Source organism: Aethalodelphis obliquidens, unplaced genomic scaffold, assembly GCF_003676395.1.
Source record: "Aethalodelphis obliquidens isolate GAN/ISIS:26980383/991018 unplaced genomic scaffold, ASM367639v1 scaffold9, whole genome shotgun sequence".
NCBI lineage: Eukaryota > Metazoa > Chordata > Mammalia > Artiodactyla > Delphinidae > Aethalodelphis > Aethalodelphis obliquidens.
The window spans coordinates 40745886-40766306 of NW_020837953.1; the positions used below are offsets into that span (position 1 = coordinate 40745886).

A 20421-nucleotide genomic window follows, 5' to 3' on the forward strand; every position below is an offset into this window, starting at 1 on the left:
CTGAAAGATTATCCAATTATAAGGAGAAAACAATCCCAAAGATTCTATGATCTTTAGACGTTACTGGCTACATAAAATAGGAAGCCTGAATCTTTTAGACAATCTTAGAAAGAATTCATAAGGTACTTCTTCAGAGAATAGGAGGGAGGAGTTTATACTCTAAAAGTCAAAATATATAGTGCAGGGGACTTCTCTGGCAGTCCAGCAGTTAAGACTCTACATTCCCAATGCGGAGGGCCTGAGTTCGATCCCTGGTCAGGGAACTAGATCCCGCATGCCGCAACTAAAAGATCCCACATGCCGCAACTAAAGATCCCACACGCCGCAAAATCCCACGTGCCATAAGACCAGGTGTAGCCAAATAAATAAATATTAAAATATATATATATATATACACATATATATATATATATATATATATACACACATACACACACGCAATGCAGGAATACAGACAATGATGGTGGCCACTAAGTTAACTTTCGGACATTTCTTCTCACAATAATTAATGAACAACTTCATAAATGTGTCTGATTTACATAGTACTGAGAAAAGCTCAAGTACAATTGTAAAGAGAATGCAAATGACCATGATTAACCATTTCTTAAAGTAATGGCAGTAAATAAAACAGTTAGATGAAGAAAAAAAGGAGCAAGGCAAGTTGATCAAAAGGGGAAGGCTGGAGAAAACAAAGTTGAAGTAGCAGAAGCCAAGAAACTAACAAAAATCCACATCAAGAGTCCGGGGTGTAAATACAAAGGACTCTTTGAAAATGTGCTTCCTACCTGGCTTAATAGGACTATTACAGTACAACTGCTGAGAAGGAAATTAACTTCTAACCTATGGCTTACTTCTTAGTAAAATAACAGTTTAAAAAAAGACTTTCAGAAATTTATAAATTCCCTCTAATATTTCACTTGATTAGACTTCTATCCTTATTTCACAATATATGGTTACTTAGAACAGAATCAGGACAAATGTGATCTTTTTGTAATATACATAAATTCCGTATTCTTTTTATCACCACTGCATTTCTGTAAATCTTTAAAGACTACCAATACTTCCAGATTAAGGAAATGGGTCTTCTTTATCACTCTTTAATCTTAAAAGGTCTTTGGGTTTTTCTACTCACTTCCAATGGTTTATAAACATTTAAATAATCATGCTTCCCAATAAAAACTCTGCATGAAATTAAGCCTATTAAATTAAGAAATAAGTCACCAGTCTCTATGCCAATCATTCTTGAAACCTGTTAAGTATGCAAACTTCTCCAGTCAACACTTTAGTCATTAATTATAATCTCTAGAACTAAAAAGCTTTTCTTTACAAGCAAAACCTTTATACAAATTTCCAATAAGATCAACACAAAGGAAATCAAATGTCATAACCTTGTGAGACCCCAAGCTGTGACTAAAGTTCCCTTTATACATCTACTTTTAGAGCGGCACAGCAAACTTGCTGAAAAGGAATAATATGTGTCAAAAACCACCGTGGAAAGGGCTACTTCATAAAAAAAAAAAAAAACACAGAAAGGTATAAGTGACAAGAAAAACTACAGTATATCATTATACACCTTAGATTAGTATAACAAAGCACAGACACCATTTTTTTAAATTAACTGCAATATAATTTAAAACTATTTGAAACGTTACAAATGCCACTTAAGTCTGAACCCAAGAAAGCCTATTTTTGATTGATGAGCATAGCTGGTTAGGAGATGATTTATCTGAAAGGAACTGGTACACCAATGTTTTGTATGATGGCTACACAGTATTTCTAGATATTAAGCTCTTTTATAATCCAACTAATCATCAAAATATACTTTTTAAAAATCTTCACAGCATTCCAGTGACCTTTATACACTATGGAGAATGGCTAGAATAAGATTTTCTTTTGTTTTTTTTTGCATGAGAGAGCTTTTAATATTATACTTATTCATCTCTCACTTTAGATTTTCAGTTATCAATGGAAACACCATTTGTATCAAAAGCTGACACAGGAGAGTCACGTATAGATTTTCACTGACCCCATAGAGATGTTACATGTCCCATTTTACACCTTGTTTTGTCATTTAATATTTTTCCATGCCAATAAAGACCCTTTGCCAGTTCTAACACGGTGTGCCCTAGAACAAGATTTTCTAAACTAAAAAGACCTTAGAAATCTTTTTTTTTTTTTTTTTTGGCTGCATTGGGTCTTTGTTGCTGTGCGCGGGTTTTCTCTAGTTGCAGTGAGCGGAAGCTACTCTTCATTGCGGTGCTCGGGCTTCTCATTGCGGTGGCTTCTCTTGTTGCGAAGCTCTAGGCACATGGGTTTCAGTAGCTGCAGCACGGGGGCTCAGCAGTTGCAGCACGTGGGCCCTAGAGTACAGGCTCAGTAGTTGTGGTGCACGAGCTTAGTTGCTCTGCGGCATGTGGGATCTTCCCAGACCAGGTATCAAACCCGTGTCCCCTGCACTGGCAGGCGGATTCTTAACCACTGCACCACCAGGGAAGTCCCCTTATAAATCTTATAATCCGACCCATTCAATTCATGGGAGAAAATAAATGTACCTACTTTATATAATAAATGTGTTACTGGGAACTTCCCTGGTAGTCCAGTGGGTAAAACTCCGCGCTCCCAATGCAGGGACCCCATGTTCAATCCCTCATCAGGGAACTAGATTCCACATGCATGCCACAACTAAAGAGTTTGCATGCTGCAACTAAGAGTCCACATGCTGCAAAAAAGATCCCACGTGCCACAACGAAGATCCCGAGTGCAACAATGAAGATCCAGCACAGCCAAAATAAATATTTAAATAAATAAACAAATAAATGTTTTACTGAAGAGTTAAGGTGTCTTATTTTGTTTTTGGTTTTTGTTTTTTTGGCCGCGCCGCACAACTTGCAGGATCTTAGCTCCCCGACCAGGGAGTGAACCTGGGCCTTAGGAAGTGAGAGCACAGAGTCCCAACCACTGGACTGCCAGGGAATTCCCTGTCTTTTTTATATACAGCATCACATACTAACTGAATTTTAGATACTCTCTATAAATTGAGATTTTTGCAAATCTTGTTTTCTTTGATTAAGGCTGAACCCTCTCACATAAGAGAAATTAATATCTATTATGGTGTTTAATTCTAACATTGGATGTGCTTGAAATTCATTTCATTGAAAGAATTCAAGCTGACTAAAAGGAACAACCTTAAAAAATCTAAGGATTCCATGATTTCTACGATAAAACTGAGGCGGGGTGGGGGTGGGGGGCCGGTGGATGAAAAAACAGAAAAAAATTCCCACAAGAAAAACAGCAGTTCTAATCCTATAAGTTTACAATGAGGAAAAAGAGGAGGGGAAAAATAAAGCTATTCACAGGACACTATCTTTGTTTTGTTTACTAGTCTTAAAGTTTTTCAGTGATTCTTAACTTTTTAACCTCAACCTTTTTATGTCAAAGCTAAAGTTAAGTACTTAAATATACTGCTAGCATTCTATTCTTAACATAATGGTTTGCCTAAACCAATATTTCTTACACTTTTTTCCACGGACTGCTTTGACAGCCAGTGAAACCTATAAACCCTTTCTTGGACTATTATTAAATTAATCAAGTAAAATGCACGAATTACAAAGAAACCAATTATATTGAAATACAATTATCAACTTTTGAACATGCAGGAAATACAGAGGACAAAAGGTGATGTTAATGTACACCACAGGACAGGCATGTAATCAGCAAAACACACACTGAGAAACTCTACAACTTGGTTTCCAACAAATTAAGTTGTAAGCAGAGAGAGAGATTAAAACCTATGGATTAAAAAAGGTTGAAACAGTCCCATGTCCATCAGTAAGTAAATAAACTGTGGTATCCTGACTGTGGTGGTGGTGATTACAAGGATGCCTACATTTCTCAAAATTCAACAAACTCAACACTTGAAATAGGTACATTTTACTGTATGCAAATTATACCTCAATAAAATTTTTAAAATATATCTTATGTACCTTATTTAGAGACTGAGTGAAAAAAAAAAGATTCTTAAAACAATTACAAATTCAAGTACTGGCTAGATATTTGAAAATACTGACTGGGTATTTGAAATAAGGATATACCACAGTATTGCTGAACATCTTTAAACAGTTCTTATCTTCTAGAGAGAAACACTGAAATACTTGTGGATTAAATAAGATGTCTGGGATCTACTTCAAAATAATACCAACTATGCACATTGTAGGGCTTGTGCAAAGGAATAAGATTTTGATTCATTAAGGAACTCTTTGGACAGGGGTGAAGAGTAGTGTAGAGAGAGCAGAAAAAAAAAAGGTGATGCAGCCACTATGGAAAGCAGTATGGAGGTGCCTCAAAAAGTTAAAAATAGAATTACCATATGACACAGCAATTCCACTTCTGGGTATATAACCAAGGAAACGGAAAACACCAATTTGAAAAGATATGCATCTCCATGTTCATTGCAGCATTTTATTTACCAAAGCCAAGATACAGAAACAACCTGTGTCCAGGGATTGATGGATGGATAAAGAACATGTGGCATATGTGGAGTGCGCACATGTGCGCGCGCGCACACACACGGACGTACATACAATGGAATACTATTCAGCCGTAAAAAAGAAGGAAATCTTGCCATTTGCAACAACATGGATAAACCTTGAGGGCATTATTCTAAGTGAAATAAGTTAGAGAAAGACAAATACCATAAGATCTCACTTATATGTGGAATCTTAAAAAAAAAAAGTCATTGATACAGAAAACAGATTGGTGGTTGGGGGTTGGGGTGACGGGTGGAATGAAAGGGCTCAAAAGATAAAAACTTCCAATTATAAAATGAATAAGTCATGGGGATATAATGTACAGCACAGTGACTACAGTTAATATTGTATTGCATATGTGAAAGTTCCTAAGAGAGTAAATCTTGAAAGTACTTATCACAAGAAAAAAAACGTTTTTTGTAACTATGTATGGTGAGGAATGTTAACTAAGACTCACTGTGGTGATCATTTTGCAATATATACAAATATCAGATCATTATGTTGTACACCTGAAACCAATATAATGTTATATGACAGTTATAATTCAGTTAAGAATTAAATTAATTAAAACTTATTAATTTAAAATTAGTATTAAAAATTTTAAGTTAAACAAAAAAAGAAATAAGGTTGAGGTCAATAAGCCTGGGGGGAAGTGGGGCGAGGGCAAGATTTTGCTGAGATACCACACGAAGTGAGTGAGTGACGCCCAAATAAATGGAGCAATGATGATACCTAAAAAACAAACTTCCTTCTTACTAGCCCCTCTTCTGAATGACTCAGCATATAATACAGCTCATACTGATCCTGTGATTAACCTCATGTCATAAAGTCAGTGGTGGAAGTAGAACCAAAACTAAAATTTTAAAAGTGGGGTAGCTCTAAATCTGCTTATAAATGGTACCAGAGGCAGGTAATTCATTCATCCACAAGTTGCCTCCTATGAGAAAAAACTGAAGACAAAAACATGCAAGTCATTTCCAGCCCCACCTTCCTTTTCTTGCCTTGCCTTCCACCTCCCCCACAATGTTGGTTTCCAACGAGAAAAGCCAAGAGGGAGGTGATTTGACGCAGAGGCAGCAGGGGTGAGGTGCCCAGAGGTGGCAGGCAGAGGTGGGGGAGGCAGAGTGGTTGGCCTATTAGTTACACTAAGAACATACTGGGCAACTAAGTAAATATATTGAGAATAATAAGTTTCTCACTGTCTGAGAAGGGATTTATAAACATGGAAATGGGGAGGTTACAAAGAATCCTCATGTATTGAAACATGTGTGAACATAGTTTCAAAATATATTATATAGAGATACATGTATTATATATACATGTAAACATATATACATGTGTACACACACAATACATATCCTCTTAGCTCTGCAGCAATGGGTAAACTGTGCACCCAGATCTTGGGTTTCTAAATACCATCCCTCCCTAAAAGGAACCAGAGTCTCTTGGAGAATGGCTGATTACAGGACTGGGAAAGGGAAAATACAAGATGAGCCTTTATTGTTGCCAGAAATAAAGAAATGCTTAAAAGAGTAGTGGCGAGATATCAAAAGGACACAGTAGCCAGTTTGGTCAAATCTAGAATGATTTGGGTATCAAAATAAGCAAGTCCTGAATTAAAACCCATTGAAAAAAATGGAAATCATATATATGCGTGTGTGTATATATATTTCCAAATATAATTATGGAAAATTCTTACCTACAGAATAAATGTATAAGAAATCACAGTAATAGATGCTCATTTGGCAACAATCACAGCAGTATATAATACAGTCAAGAGTTATCAATGGGAGACTACCCTGGGGGTCCAGTGGTTAAGAGCCTGCCTTCCAATGCAGGGGATGTGGGTTTGATCCCTGGTCGGGGAACTAAGATCCCACATGCCACAGGGCAACTAAGCCCGCGCGCCACAACTACTGAGCCCATGCACCAAAACTAGAGAGAGAAGCCCGCATGCTGCAACAAAAGATTCCGCATGCCGCAACTAAGACACGATGCAGCCAAAAATAAATAAATGAATAAATAAATATTTTCACAAAAAGTTATCAATAGCTGCTAAGACTACTGGGTTTAGGGTTGATGATGGAAAAGACTATCGGTGTAATACTGGAATATCTCCCCATAAAATGCTAATCAAATAAAGGGGGAAAAATGGTGAAGACACTAACTTTATTAGGTGATCAAAGTTAACATCACCAGTGGTGGGATGGATCCAATACTGTCTCCATATTCTGAAAAAGCACAGAATCATTTCTCTGGTATTCCTGCCAAGATCGCAAGACCTGATCTGGTCATGAGGTAATACTGGACAGACCTGGGTAGAGGGTCAGCCTGCAGAATGAAAGAATTATGCTCTTGGGCTTCCCTGGTGGCTCAGGGGTTAAGAATCTGCCTGCCAATGCAGGGCACACGGGTTCGAGCCCTGGTCTGGGAAGATCCCACATGCCGCGGAGCAACTAAGCCCGTGTGCCACAACTACTGAACCTGTGCTCTAGAGCCCACGAGCCACAGCTACTGAGCCCGCATACCTAGAGTCCGTGCTCCGCAACAAGAGAAGCCACCGCAATGAGAAGCCCGCACACCGCAAAGAAGGGTAGCCCCCACTTGCCACAACTAGAGAAAGTCCGCACGCAGCAAATGAAGACCCAACGCAGTCAAAAATAAATTAATTAATTAAAAATTGAAGACCCAACGCAGTCAAAAATAAATTAATTAATTAAAAATAAAAAAAGAATTGTGCTCTTTAAGACTATCAGGCACATGAGAATTTGGGTAAGAAACTGTTCCAGACGAACAACACGTACCGGCTAGGATCCTGGACCAAAAAGGAAAGAGGGACATTGTTGGGATGGCTGGCATCATTTGAATGAGGTCTATGGATTGAGTAATAGTGCTATACCAATGTTGATTTCCTTGCCGAAAATACTGTATGGTGCAATGCAGTTTTGGGAAGATATACACTGGAGAATTTAAGGATGTCATGCCAGGAAAAGACAAGAGAAGGTAATGGAGCAAATGTGGCAAAATGCTAACAACTGAGGAATTTGTGTGAAGGGAATGTGGGAATTCTCTGCACTTTTCCTGAACTATTTCAAAATAAATTTTAAATGAAAAACAACAAACAAACACATAGGAAGGCGAGAAGTGGATCTGCGTGTATGGATAGGCCTTCATTCCTGTGTATCAAATGCCATATTTTCAAAGAGGCCTTCCTCGTCACTCCCACCCGCATTTACTCTCCATCCCCTCCTCTGCTTTATTTTTCCTCATAAGGCAGAATACGTCATGGTTGATGGTCATTGGGGCTGAACAATGGGTACATGAGATTTACTTACTATTCTTCTACTTTTGTGTATGTTCAAAATTCTCCAAGGTAAAGTTTAAAAGTATATCTACAACACAGATTGATCATACAGTAATATATATATGCATCTTTATTGATGCATTAAATATAAGTATTTAGCAGCAGGTCTAACAGCTATTGTCATTTCTAAGTTGTGATGAGCATAAATGAAATATCTGCAACAACTGTAATGTAAAATATGAAAATACATCTGATTGGCGTTGGTGGTGAAATCATCACAGGTACTACTAATACTACCAGGTTGGTACTACACCACAATATAGTTATAATTGATGGAAATGCTAAATTCTGATTAAGAAGTTAGTGAAAATAAAGACATACTATTTTCCTATCCAAATTTAAGTACCTCCTCCTAAATTCTGGTCTAAATAGTAATAGTTTTCATTCTAACATCCTTTTGATATAATAAAGCGATAAACTTTTAAAATCTTTTTTCTTTTTATCCGAGGTTACTTAAATAATCTTAAGTGGGGAATATCCTGGCAATCCAGTAGTTAGGGTTCCTTGCTTCCATTGCAGGCGGCATAGGTTCGATCTCTGGTCGGGGAACTAAGATCCTGCATGCTGAGCCACGTGGCCAAAAAATAAAAATTAAAAAATTTTTTAAATAAAGAATAAAAAAATCTTGAGTGAAAAAGAGCCTTTACTGCAGACAGCATAAATTTTAAAAATTAATGGTTGAAACAAAAATCCACCACCTACCAATTTACTGACTTACAAAAGATGCAAATCACTATACATCCAATATAGTTTGTAAAATACAAAGTGTTTTTGAGTAAAAATATCCTAGTTTTTTGGTTTTTTGTTTGTCTGTTTGTTTTTTGCGGTACGCGGGCCTCTCACTGTTGTGGCCTCTCCCGTTGCGGTGCACAGGCTCGGGACGCGCAGGCTCACTGGCCATGGCTCACGGGCGCAGCCGCTCCACGGCATGTGGGATCTTCCCGGACCGGGGCACGAACCCGTGTCCCCTGCATCGGCAGGCGGACTCTCAACCACTGCGCCACCAGGGAAGCCCCTAGTTTTTTAATCAAAGGAATAAAATGATGGGGTATTTTTCTAAAAAAAACAGAGTCAATTTTAAGAATCAAAGAAACTATAAATGTATTATATGTAAAAGTACATATACTGTGTGTAAACATGATACAAATGTAACAAAGCCAATACAAGATATAAACAGAAAAATCTTAATTTCATTTGTCAATGTCACCCAAACTCAGCATCTAATACGAAGATACAAAGACATACACATACCCCCAGAGTTTAATGCTGGACTAAAAATCTAGCACCAAGTGCATAACACAAGCAATAATAGGTGTCTTCCATTTGAATTTTCCCAGAAATATTCCTTAGCTGTAAGAGGTGGAGCAGTTCTTATATAATAAAAATCTTTAAACATGCTAGATTTCAATTCATCCCTATACTCAAAATGAAATCCTAAGTAATTAAATCCAAAAATTCACTAAATTTAAGTTAGGGTTTTATAGAGACATCCCGTTGTGGGGTTTTTTTAGATGTTTATAATTTTCAACTTGGCAGACAGTGACACATGTAGGGGGAAAAATCGGAATATTGCAATACTTTAATATCATACCAAGAACATCTTTTCACTGCAAAGCGTATTTCCACACACTAAAAACCAGCTAGACAGCACGCAAAATTATATAATTTCTAATAAATTGACTAAACATCCTAATTGGTTTCCACAATAGAGTATGCTATTTTTATTCAAAATATGGGTAGCGGGCTTCCCTGGTGGCACAGTGGTTAAAGAATCTGCCTGCCAATACAGGGGACACGGGTTCGAGCACTGGTCCGGAAAGATCCCACATGCCGCAGACCAACTAAGCCCGTGCGCCACAACTACTGAAGCCTGAGCGCCTACAGCCCATGCTGTGCCACAACAAGTGAAACCTCTACAATGAGAAGCCCACGCACTGCAACAAAGAGTAGCCCCCGCCTGCCACAACTAGAGAAAGCCCGGGAGCAGCAACGAAGACCCAACGCAGCCAAAATATAAAAGAAAAGAAAAGAAAGAAAGAAAGAAAATTTTAAAAAAATTTTTGAGTAGCTGTAAGACATATAATAATAAAGAAAACATTAAACAAAACAAACAGTAAAGGTTAGAAATTGAATTATAGAAAAGTGTTACATTATTTAGTCTCCTTGTTCAGCAGACTAATATGTCAGTTTAAAGTTGACGAACAACTATTTATTTCAAATCATCCAATATCAACATTCAGGAACACAATCTGAATGAATATACATACTCAAGGTATTTTTCAGCCTACAGCGTTTACTCTAAATACTGTGACTAGTTAAATACAGCTCAAACACTAGGGAGTCTTAAAAGTAAAAGCAAAAAAATATATAGTCTCCAACGGAATATGCTAGTTTTCATGAAATATTTCAATTTTTTTTTAATTTAGGCAAAATTTCAAACTAAGAGGAAAATGAGACTTGGAAGAATATTTGGAAAAACTTCCACATTACCACTATCTCTATAACTTCTATACAAGTCTTTCCAAACCACTGGTGCGTACAAGATTAAAAATGTCTCCTAAATCAAGCCCGAAATCTCTTCGTAAGCATACCAAACAATACAGCGCCCGAGCAATCAAGAGTCCACAAGAAACGTAGTTGGGAAAAGGTGCCCTCTATACAAGTCAAACACCATCATTCTTCTTGGCACTGAGCCCTATGTTTTCCTCCAATCTGCCAGAAGCATTCTAACTCAGGAAATAAAATACAACATCGCAAGTATTCTGTATTAGTTTCTAATGCTATTTCTCAAGATAAGTATAAAATTATTTTACTTTACTTTTTTTAATGTTCAAAAAGCCTGTCATGAAAATAGGTATTCAAAATTACAACATTCAAAAACAGAGGGGTTTCTTCAAAGAAACTGGCTCACCTCAAAAGAATAAACCATGTAGCAGTGATGTGGGCTAGGGAGTCAAATTTGTTTAAGTCTAAAAGTATCTCTAGTTATAGGAGTATGTAAGGACAAGGAAACTTTACCACAATACTTTATATTGTGTCCCAGAAGTAAACCAAATTCATGTAACATAACATATATTCCAGCTATTTAAACTCAGGAAAACTATTATGATTGGACATGTAAAGTTAGCAAAATGAGGGAGAAGATATGCGGATATACGTATATGTATAGCTGATTCACTTTGTTATAAAGCAGACACTAACACACCATTGTAAAGCAATTATACTCCAATAAAGAGGTTAAAGAAAGTGACCGCAGCAAGATAAAATAAATAAAGTTAAGAAAACAAAACACTTTTAAATGAGTTTCATTCTTTGACAAAATTTTTACATGAGCTGCTACCTTGCTCAACCTCTCTGTGATCTTTAACTTATTCTCTAGAAGTGGAGAATGCATGGGAAGAACCTGAATATGTGATTTACTTCAAACCTGAAAATAAGATACAGAGACTTTTATGTCCTTTAAAGGGTTCTATTCATTTGCTCATTCTGATTCAGGGAGTCGCCTTTGCACACACCTCTCTCCCTCTAACAACTAAGACAGCGACCAATTGTTGTATAACTCCTCCCTTCCCCCTTCAATCCAGCTAACATACCATACAAAGGAAAGGACTTTCTCTATTGTGCAAATTCAGTCCCTGCAATGGATCTTTGTTAACTAAATCTGATTCAGAAATACTCATTTAATTCTTTTCAGTCAGCATATTGAATGCTGTTAAAATCATGAGCACAATAGATTATTCTTATTGCAAGAAGGTAAAGCCAAATTTTGAAAATGTTCTGATTACATTTTAAAGGTTTGCTCTTTCTTTGGCACAGAGGGAAAAAAAAAAGCCAAATCAGCAACCTTCCCTCAACCTATTTTCTACCAAAAACACTGATCAAAATATAAATAAAAGAATTGGCTCTGACCCTCCCCCATCCCAAATGCCTCTTAAACTGCCCTGCTCCCAAAGCTGCCTCATTTAATCATTTTTTAATCCAAATACTTACTACAAAAGCCTAATCACCGTTACAAGAACATTCATTTTGAAAACATTTTATATAATGTATTCCCAGTGTACACCTCTTAATCCTGTAAAACAGTTATTAATGTTGAAATCAGCTAGGGAAAACGGTAAAAGTAGGCACTTCAACCTCAGTTTTAGTATAGGTATTGCATGGTTTTTCTCATTATGATTTCTAGAAGACATCAGAATTGGATGTTCTTAAATTTTCTTGCAGAACTCTCATTCTGGTACAAGCACCGTTTTATCCCTTTCACTTAAATCATTCACATTTAGTTTTCCTCCCGGTAGCAACCACACACTTTACAAAACATTTTCTACAATAAGGATAAAAGACCTTGAATTTCTCCAAACAAAGTCCATTTAGCTTCACAGCTGGATCAGCAAGAACATTTCTTGTACCCGTTTTAAGGATACACAAGAAGCCAGAAATAGAGATTACCTGTTACGGGGTGGAGATGGGAAGGGGAGAGTGGGAACTGGAATTCCCAGCGTCGGGGTAAAGAGGAGATTTTTCTCTGTAAACCTTTTTACACTCTTTAAACCCACTAAGAATGCACTATCTACCCAAAGAACTAAGCAAACTTGTTTAAAATTTTCAAAAGTCGCTTTTAAAATAAAAGAATTTCAGGGACACTAGGTCTACTTAGTTTTAAGATAATCTTATCAATAGCATCTGCTTTTGCTCTGCAATACGTAACACACTCCTTTAAATGCAGTCGTGAGCAATGTGCCAGCTAAGCCCTCTTTAATACAGCAACGTTCCTCCAGACCGCCGCTTTCCAAGGCAGCTCGCATCCTCTGCCCGCTCCTCCCTCTGTGCATTCTGAGATCTGCTCTGCTGATTCCCACTTAAAGTGGGTCCTGGCCGCCATTTTAGAAAGTCATTCACACAAGCCGGCCGGCAGCACCATCCACTTAAAAAACCTTCCAAAACTCCCTCGGACGATTTCCTCTTTCCTCTCTAACCCCTCATCTTGCAGAGGGGTCAAACTCCCCGCGATAGGCATACAGTGTCTCTAGAATCTGCATAATGCGAAATGACACGTCTGGCCACATGATACTGAGGGGGCAAAGCAAATGCTGCAATGCACGTGTTTGCACGTCGGTGCATACGAATTTCCCAGGCAGACACCTACAGAGAAGGTCCACAAGGAGATAAAAGTGAGCACATCTAAGTGGCTTTTCCAGTCCAATAATCTGCACCTAAATGATTTTTCCACCAAAACACTGAAGATATGGGGCCTCCATACGGGGTAAGGGGTGGAGCAGCGCCACGGAGAGTTCCCATCTGTTTCCCCACTGAGCCCGAAATCTCCCCTTTGTCACAGGGGACAGAGGCGAGTTTTTGCTCCTGCCTTCCCGCTGCCTGATTTCTCAGCACAACGTAGTAAACACCGGGAGTGCCTGGAAGCGCGCCTCCCCCAGTCCTAACGAGGACAGCTTTAGCGGGTTATGAACGGCCTCACTATTCCAGGCTCCTTTTCACACGCGGACACGCGCAGACGCGCGCTCCAGCGGTGAAGATTTAATACCCCAGTAACAGCAACCACCAACAGAATCAATGATCCTCCATTTGAAAGAGCGGAGCTCCGCTGCCTCTGCTTCCATTTCCTTATGCAAGCTGCTCAAGAGCAAGCGACGCAATCTCTCTTTCCCATGGTGACTCACTAATAAGGACGCTCCATAATTTCCCCTTCACTCAGTAGACAGTAAGAGGAATTTAGAGTATACCAAACTTAAAACCTTCCGCAGTCTTTAATATCGCAAGAAACAGTAATTTTCGAGGACAATCACATATCTGCTACAGTCCTTCTCAATTTACACCAGTGTAAGTAAACCGTCATTTTCAGTATTTCACATGGAGGGCTCTATCAGCTATGACCCACATAGATTTCACAAAACAAAATCAAACGGTAAAAGCTACTAAATAAGTAAAATGTAATAAGAACATTCATTCCTACTCCGCTATGAACAAAAAAAAATATTCTGGGAAGAACGTTTTTAAAAGCTACATCTTTTTTTAAAAGAGCTACATCTTCTAATCTGAAAAGGCATGCATTTTTTAACCACTGATTTAGGAATCCTGGGTGGGAGGGAAACACCATCCTTTCAAAAAAGGCTCTGCAGTGTTAACGCCGGCGCGGCCGCAGCAGCGGAGATTCCCGAGGCTGGGAGCACAGCGCGGTGGGGACTCTGCTACATGAGGTGGCTCCTCCTCTGCGAGCACTCGGTCCCCACCACCCTCCTCATCAAGGGACCCCAGAGCGCTGAAGGGAGGAAGGCGAAAAGAGCCGAAACAGACGCACCAACTTATTTTCAGACACCACCCCCCACCCAACCCCACATAAACAAGGGGAAGAAATCAAAACATTTGCGTTTGCCATTTCCATTTCGTTTCTAGGTCTGTGAACCTTCCGTGAGAGGTCCCTAGAATCCATCAGGGTCTTCCCAGTTCCGAGATATCCCTACGATACCTACCAAGACTTTTGTTTTTGTATAACCTTTCCTTTCCCCACAAAACCCTCTCTAGGTCAGACATGTCCACGCGTCCGCAGGGCGAGAAGCGCGAGTTGCTGCGGGACTCTGGAGTCGGCCGGGCCGGGGGCTGTCGGGGCGGGGTAGGGGTTCGGGTCCCGGCCCGTCGGCGGCTCGGTTCCGCCGCATCTGCCGGGCCGGCGGGGGCGGCTGCTCGGAGCCGGGGCAGCGGCGCGCTAGGACGCGACCCCACCGCCGGCTGGCCAGCCTGAGGGTACCCTCCCGGCGCCGGCTTCGCGGAGGCCGAGAGACAGCCGCCTCCTTATTGGGAACGGAGAGGGCGGCAGCCGGGCCCGCTCCGCCGAGGCCCGAGGCCCAACGCCGCGACACGGGCCGAGCAGCGGCCAGGCAGCCGGGCGCCCCCCGCACCCGTCCGTGGGTCTGGCCCGGGTCTCCTCACCAGTTCCGCGCACGGGGAGGGGCCGGCAACGGGCCGGAGGGGCCAGCGGCGCCCGAGGACAGAGCGCGGCCCCGGGCCTCATGTCACTCACCGTTTGAAATGCTCGATGATCTTCTCTTCCCGCACATTCTCCGGTAAGTTGCCCACCCAGAGGTGCCTGGTTTCCCGGACCATGCTGGGCGGTGTGCCGGCGACCGCTGGTGCTGGTTCCCCCTCGCCGGCTTCGTACGAGCCCGTCAGCGCCGGGAGGCGGGCGCCGAGGCGGCGGCGGCGGCGGCTGCGGCGGTGGCGTCGGCAGCGGCGGCGGCTCCTCCGGCTCCCCGCCGTGCAGAGACCATCCCTCTCCCCCAGGTTCTGACTCTCGGGCCTCGCAGCTCCGCTCTGCCGCCACCACACACCCGAAGCCGACCCCCGCGCTCCGGCGGCGCATGCGCTCGGGAGGCGGCGGGAGGGGGAGCGGGTAGGAGGGGCGAGCGAGACCCGGGCGGCAGCGACTACGACGGAGCTGGCGCTGTGGCAGCCGGACGCTTCCCACCGGCGCGCGCGACCCGCCTCCCTCACCTCGGGCGCGCGCGCAGCCTCCCGACAGCCCGCCGAGGCTGAGACGCCGAGTTCCTCCCAGCCGATGCGCAGGCGCGCGGGGGAGGGAGGAACGCAGGGCCAGGAAGGAACGCTCGCGCGCTCGGTCCCGGTGCGCAGGCGCGCAGCACTCTGTTAGGGCGGGTGCCGTGTTAGGCCTGGGGCCCCGCGCTTGCAGAGGCGGGCATAGCCTCCAGCCCCTCGAGTAGGGGGTCCCAGGCGCTGGCCTGGGGGAATAAAAGAGAGAAAGGGGGTTGGTATTCACAGGGCTGCGTGTCAAAGCGGCTGCCAAGGCTTCTCTGCTAGGAGAAGCCAGGACCTCTTCCCCTGCTCACCTTTGGCCAGCTTCTGGCGTTTCCGGGCACTTAGAGACGCGCCTGCTTGGGAAAGTGTCAGAACAAGGCCGCCCTTCTCACGGCCCAGCTAAGCTGTGACGGCTTCAGAAACCCATCCCTCCCAAGAATGTAACATTAAGCAACTTCATTTTATATAGAATCTTGCGAAACCGTTTGCACGTTCTCTTCGCTGATCGTTATGGCATACCAGGAATAGAACTGAATGAAGTGAGACGGTTACATGTCTGATGGTGTTCCCCTCAGAGGATTTGCTATATAATTTAATATCTAAGCCGAGGAGGGGATTAGAACTCCAGCCTTTCCAGGCCTAAAAGCTTTTAAATTTTAAAGCCTACAGTTGAACCTTTTAGTTTACAGAACCCCGGGGAAAACCCACAAAATTAAGGCAACAGTACTGAGTCCAGAAAAAATGGAATTTTTTAGAAGTCAGTAACTCAGCTTTCTTTTACATTTTCTATCTACAGAAATAAAATATCACAGGTGTAGTGCTTTAGGTACAGACCAGATTTTAAATATTCGATCTCATTCACTTTCTCCATAAATATTGATACAAGCCAACTTATCATCAAACTGTGCTATTTTGAATTGGAAAATATGGTCACCATAATAAATAGCACTAATATATGGGGTCACCTGTGCATAACTTGTTTCTTTAATTCCACAGATGGTAAAGCTCCAAGTAGTTTTTTTGTTTGCCATATAGTTTAACATAAGCTTCTTAATGATGTGTCAGAGAGTCACATCAACTTTTCTTGCATTTGGTTTAATAGTCTATACTTAAACTTGATCTCAGCAGGTCTGCTCAACTCTCAACTAAGATCGTCTCTCTTCCTTCCTCTCTCAGGATGTTAGAAGGCTAAGCAAGCCCTTGTCTTACTTACACAGTTGCAACAATTACAGAACAAGATGTGCTAGCTCAGGTAATAACCTTACCATCCATTGAAATAATATTTGGAATTTTGACAAGTTACTTCTAAAAATTCTAGATTTTGAGCCAGGTAATTTAATTTTTTTCTATGCTATTTTTCTGGCTTATGTTTACATTTTCTATTTCAACACACTTTTTTTGCGGGGGGAGGGGCCGGCCAGTAACAGGCAGAAATGGAAAGAGGTGGTTTAGAAAAGTTAGAAAAAGCACCACCACAATAACGGCACTCATTCATAATTCAGTTAAGGCCTTTAACGCCACCACAGAGGTTGACCTTGTCTTCATGCAAATCAGTCATTAAATGATATGGAAATTTTTGTTCTTGAAAATATTATGGAATTGATTCCTCAGTAAAAGTGAAAGCAAATCAACCTACATTCAGATGTAGGATTAGCCATTTACATTTGCCACAACTATCACATAAGGAGTGTCAGGCCAGCACACTGTTATGTAAACTCATGAACTTCATAGTTCTGTATATGTGGCTGCAGTTAGTGTTGAACCGATGGGCATTTTTCCACGAAGCATAAATTTCAATATTAGCAACCACAATTTGAAACACATTTAAAAATATTATGTAAATTACTCATTTAAAACCTGATAGGCGGGGCTTCCCTGGGAGCGCAGTGGTTAAGAATCCGCCTGCCAAAGCAGGGGACACGGGTTCGAGCCGCCGTCCGGGAAGATCCCACATGCCGCGGACCAACTAAGCCCTTGCACCACAACTACTGAGCCTGTGCTCTAGAGCCCTCAAGCCACAACTACTGAGCCCATGAGCCACAACTACTGAAGCCCACACACCTAGGGCCCGTGCTCAACAAGAGAAGCCACCGCAATGAGAAGCCCGCACACCACAACAAAGAGTAGTCCCCACTCGCCGCAACTAGAGAAAGCCTGCGTGTAGCAACAAAGACCCAACGCAGCCAAAAATAAATAAATAAATTTTAAAAAATGAAATAAATAAAACCTGATAGGCCCTGAATTAGCTGCATCTTCTTGGTGTCACCAGGAAGAACAGAAAAGGCTAAGCTCAATCACACTAAAAGGGGCAACAAAGAAGAGGATTCAGAAAACACTACCTTGCAATTAGAGAAATAAAGGGCATATCTCACCTTGAAGGCAGCCTTCAGTTAAAATCATGCTGAAGAAAATTAAAGGGCTGAAAAGGGGGGGGGGGGCTTTCAGAGCAAAATCTTAGAAGAGAGCCTAGTTAGAGTCATTATTAAATGTGGTATTTTGTATCCATCTATGTACTCCCACAGAACAGTAAAAGGATAAGCTAAAACAAAGAACCAACTAAGAGGTATTTATACTTTCTCCATGGCACAAGAATAAGGAGACATTAAATGAAAATTAAAAGCAACATGTTTGCCAGCTAAATTTTTTTTAAATGTAGTTCTCTTAGATTATCCTAAAGGTCTTGTTACAGCAGTGCTGTTTCCCCATGTAGAAAGCAGAGTAGATACATAATTTTTATATAAAATTTAATTTGAAATGGACAAAGTTGTTTGCAAATACTTTCAAGCTCCCCACCTTTGGGAGGTAACAGAAGAGAAATTGCGTGGAAAATTACTAACATACAAATTGTTAAACAAAGTTGAGTTAAAGTTCTCCCAAAGACCTTTAGAGATCACAGGATATCAAAAAGATGATTAGCAAATGCCAAATTAAGTTAATTATCATTTCTCATTTTACCAGAGATTTATCAAACAACTGAGAAACCGTCTCTGTTTAACAATATAAAGGCTAGGGAATTCCCTGGCAGTCCAGTGGTTAGGACTTCACGCTTTCACTGCCCAGAGCCCAGATTCAATCCCTGGTCAGGGAACTAAGATCCCACAAGCAGCAAGGCACGCACCTGCACGCGCACACACACAAACACACCACACACACACACACACACACACACACACATATGCTCGCAAAATTCCATTAAACATCATTTGATAGCACCTCATACTCAGATTCTCTTGAAGTGTTACTTTCATCAAAATATTTGTTTTCAGAATTACAGACACCAAAAATAGCACCCAAGGTGTTCATTTTAGCTCCTTGGGTTTTAAAAAATCTGATACACACTTCTCAAAAGAGAATTCTCAGTTTATAAAATGTCAATACATCAGCTTAAATAGACATGCAGATTATTTAATGTGTAAAACAAATTTCATTTCTGTTCAAATTTTTAATGTGTTCCTATGATGTCCCCAAAAATATTATTCTAATTTCAATAAGGCAGATTCATTTGAAGGAAAAATAGTTCACATTATAGATGCTAAGTTCAAATGAGCAATTCAGGTGGGAATTCTATCCATCTCTATAAAAGTTAATATTTGCAGGTTAAAAGTAATGTCCATGCTCCTTACAGATTCTTTCAGCATAATGCTACTTGACCTTGAACTTTGGGGGATACTGAAAAACACTGATGGTATGAATGAGAGACATTATAGTATAATGGAAGTACCTCTGGGTTAAGAGTCAAAAATTCCAGGGGCTTCTCTGGTGGCGCAGTGGTTAAGAATCCGCCTGTCAATGCAGGGGACATGGGTTCGAGCCCTGGTCCAGGAAGATCCCACATGCCGCGGAGCAACTAAGCCTGTGCACCACAACTACTGAGCCTGCGCTCTAGAGCCCATGAGCCACAACTACTGAGCCCATGAGCCACAACTACTGAGCCCATGTGCCACAACTACTGAGCCTGCGCTCTAGACCCCACGCTCCGCAACAAGAGAAGCCACCGCAATGAAAATCCTGCGCACCGCAACAAAGAGTAGCCCCCGCTCTGAGAAAGCCCGTGCACAGCAACGAAGACCCAATGCAGCCAAAAATAAATAAATTTTTAAAAATAAATAAAGAGTCAAAAATTCCAGTTCCAATTTTGTCACTGGCTATACAGCCTAGGTAAAGTCAATTAAATCCTCAAAGTCTCAATACCCTTATCTGCAAAATGAGGATAAAAATATCTGTTTTCTCTACCTGGTAAGGTTGCTAGAAGTATCAAATGAGATAATATATGTAAAAGTATTTGGAAGTAACACAGAATAAAAATATCATGAATACTATTAAGTTGGCTGCTAATTTCATCTGAATACCAAAAGTAAGCATCAGTTGAAGTTAAAAACATACCATGATCAATTTATAACATTTTCAGGATTATAGCCAGGTCTTATAATCAAATCAACATGCAGTGATTGCATATCAAGTACGAAGTTCCTTGCACTCTTTTGCTGACTTTTTCTATTGCAAAACTCTTAATAACAACAAAACTGATAAGTACATGCCCTTTGCACAGCCCCAAATCAAGTGTTGGGTTTTCTCAATGCTTTCATGTTTATTGGCAATGTATCAGGAAACACTGGGAAAGCTTTTCTTTGTTTCTGTCCTTGTTACAAATATTTACAAATTTTTTTCATAAGCATTTATTTTTGTATGTTTTCAATAGAAATACAACCCACTCTTATTCTGATTTTTTAAATTTAGTCTAACAATTAATAATTGACGCTCACTGAAAATGATCAAAACGTAGGGTATGATCTCTTCTCTCATCTATGATAAATGGATGGTGAAGTGAATTTCCCCATTTGAGTGTGAAAGACAATTCAGAAAGGTGACATTAAAGCAGAGGCATTTGAAAAGTGGAATTAAAACAGATGTGTTGGGCTTCCCTGGTGGCGCAGTGGTTGAGAGTCGGCCTGCCGATGCGGGGAACACGGGTTCGGACGGTCCGGG

General features: G+C 40.9%; 1 protein-coding gene across 5 annotated transcripts in view; it reads right to left on the reverse strand.

The window, feature by feature from the left end:
• The window catches only part of SPEN (spen family transcriptional repressor), a 93668-nt gene that overhangs the window by 67128 nt on the left and 6119 nt on the right, over positions 1-20421 (reverse strand). Inside the window, exon 1 of one of the 5 annotated variants that reach the window (XM_027110048.1) lies at positions 14924-15006. The exons of 1 other annotated variant lie outside the window; for it this stretch is intronic. In XM_027110048.1, the coding sequence (XP_026965849.1) occupies positions 14924-15006 (83 nt within the window). Of the gene's footprint in view, positions 1-13429; positions 13765-14923; positions 15655-20421 lie in introns of those variants that run through there. 3 more of the 5 variants (XM_027110049.1, XM_027110053.1, XM_027110052.1) reach the window with 3 other exon arrangements.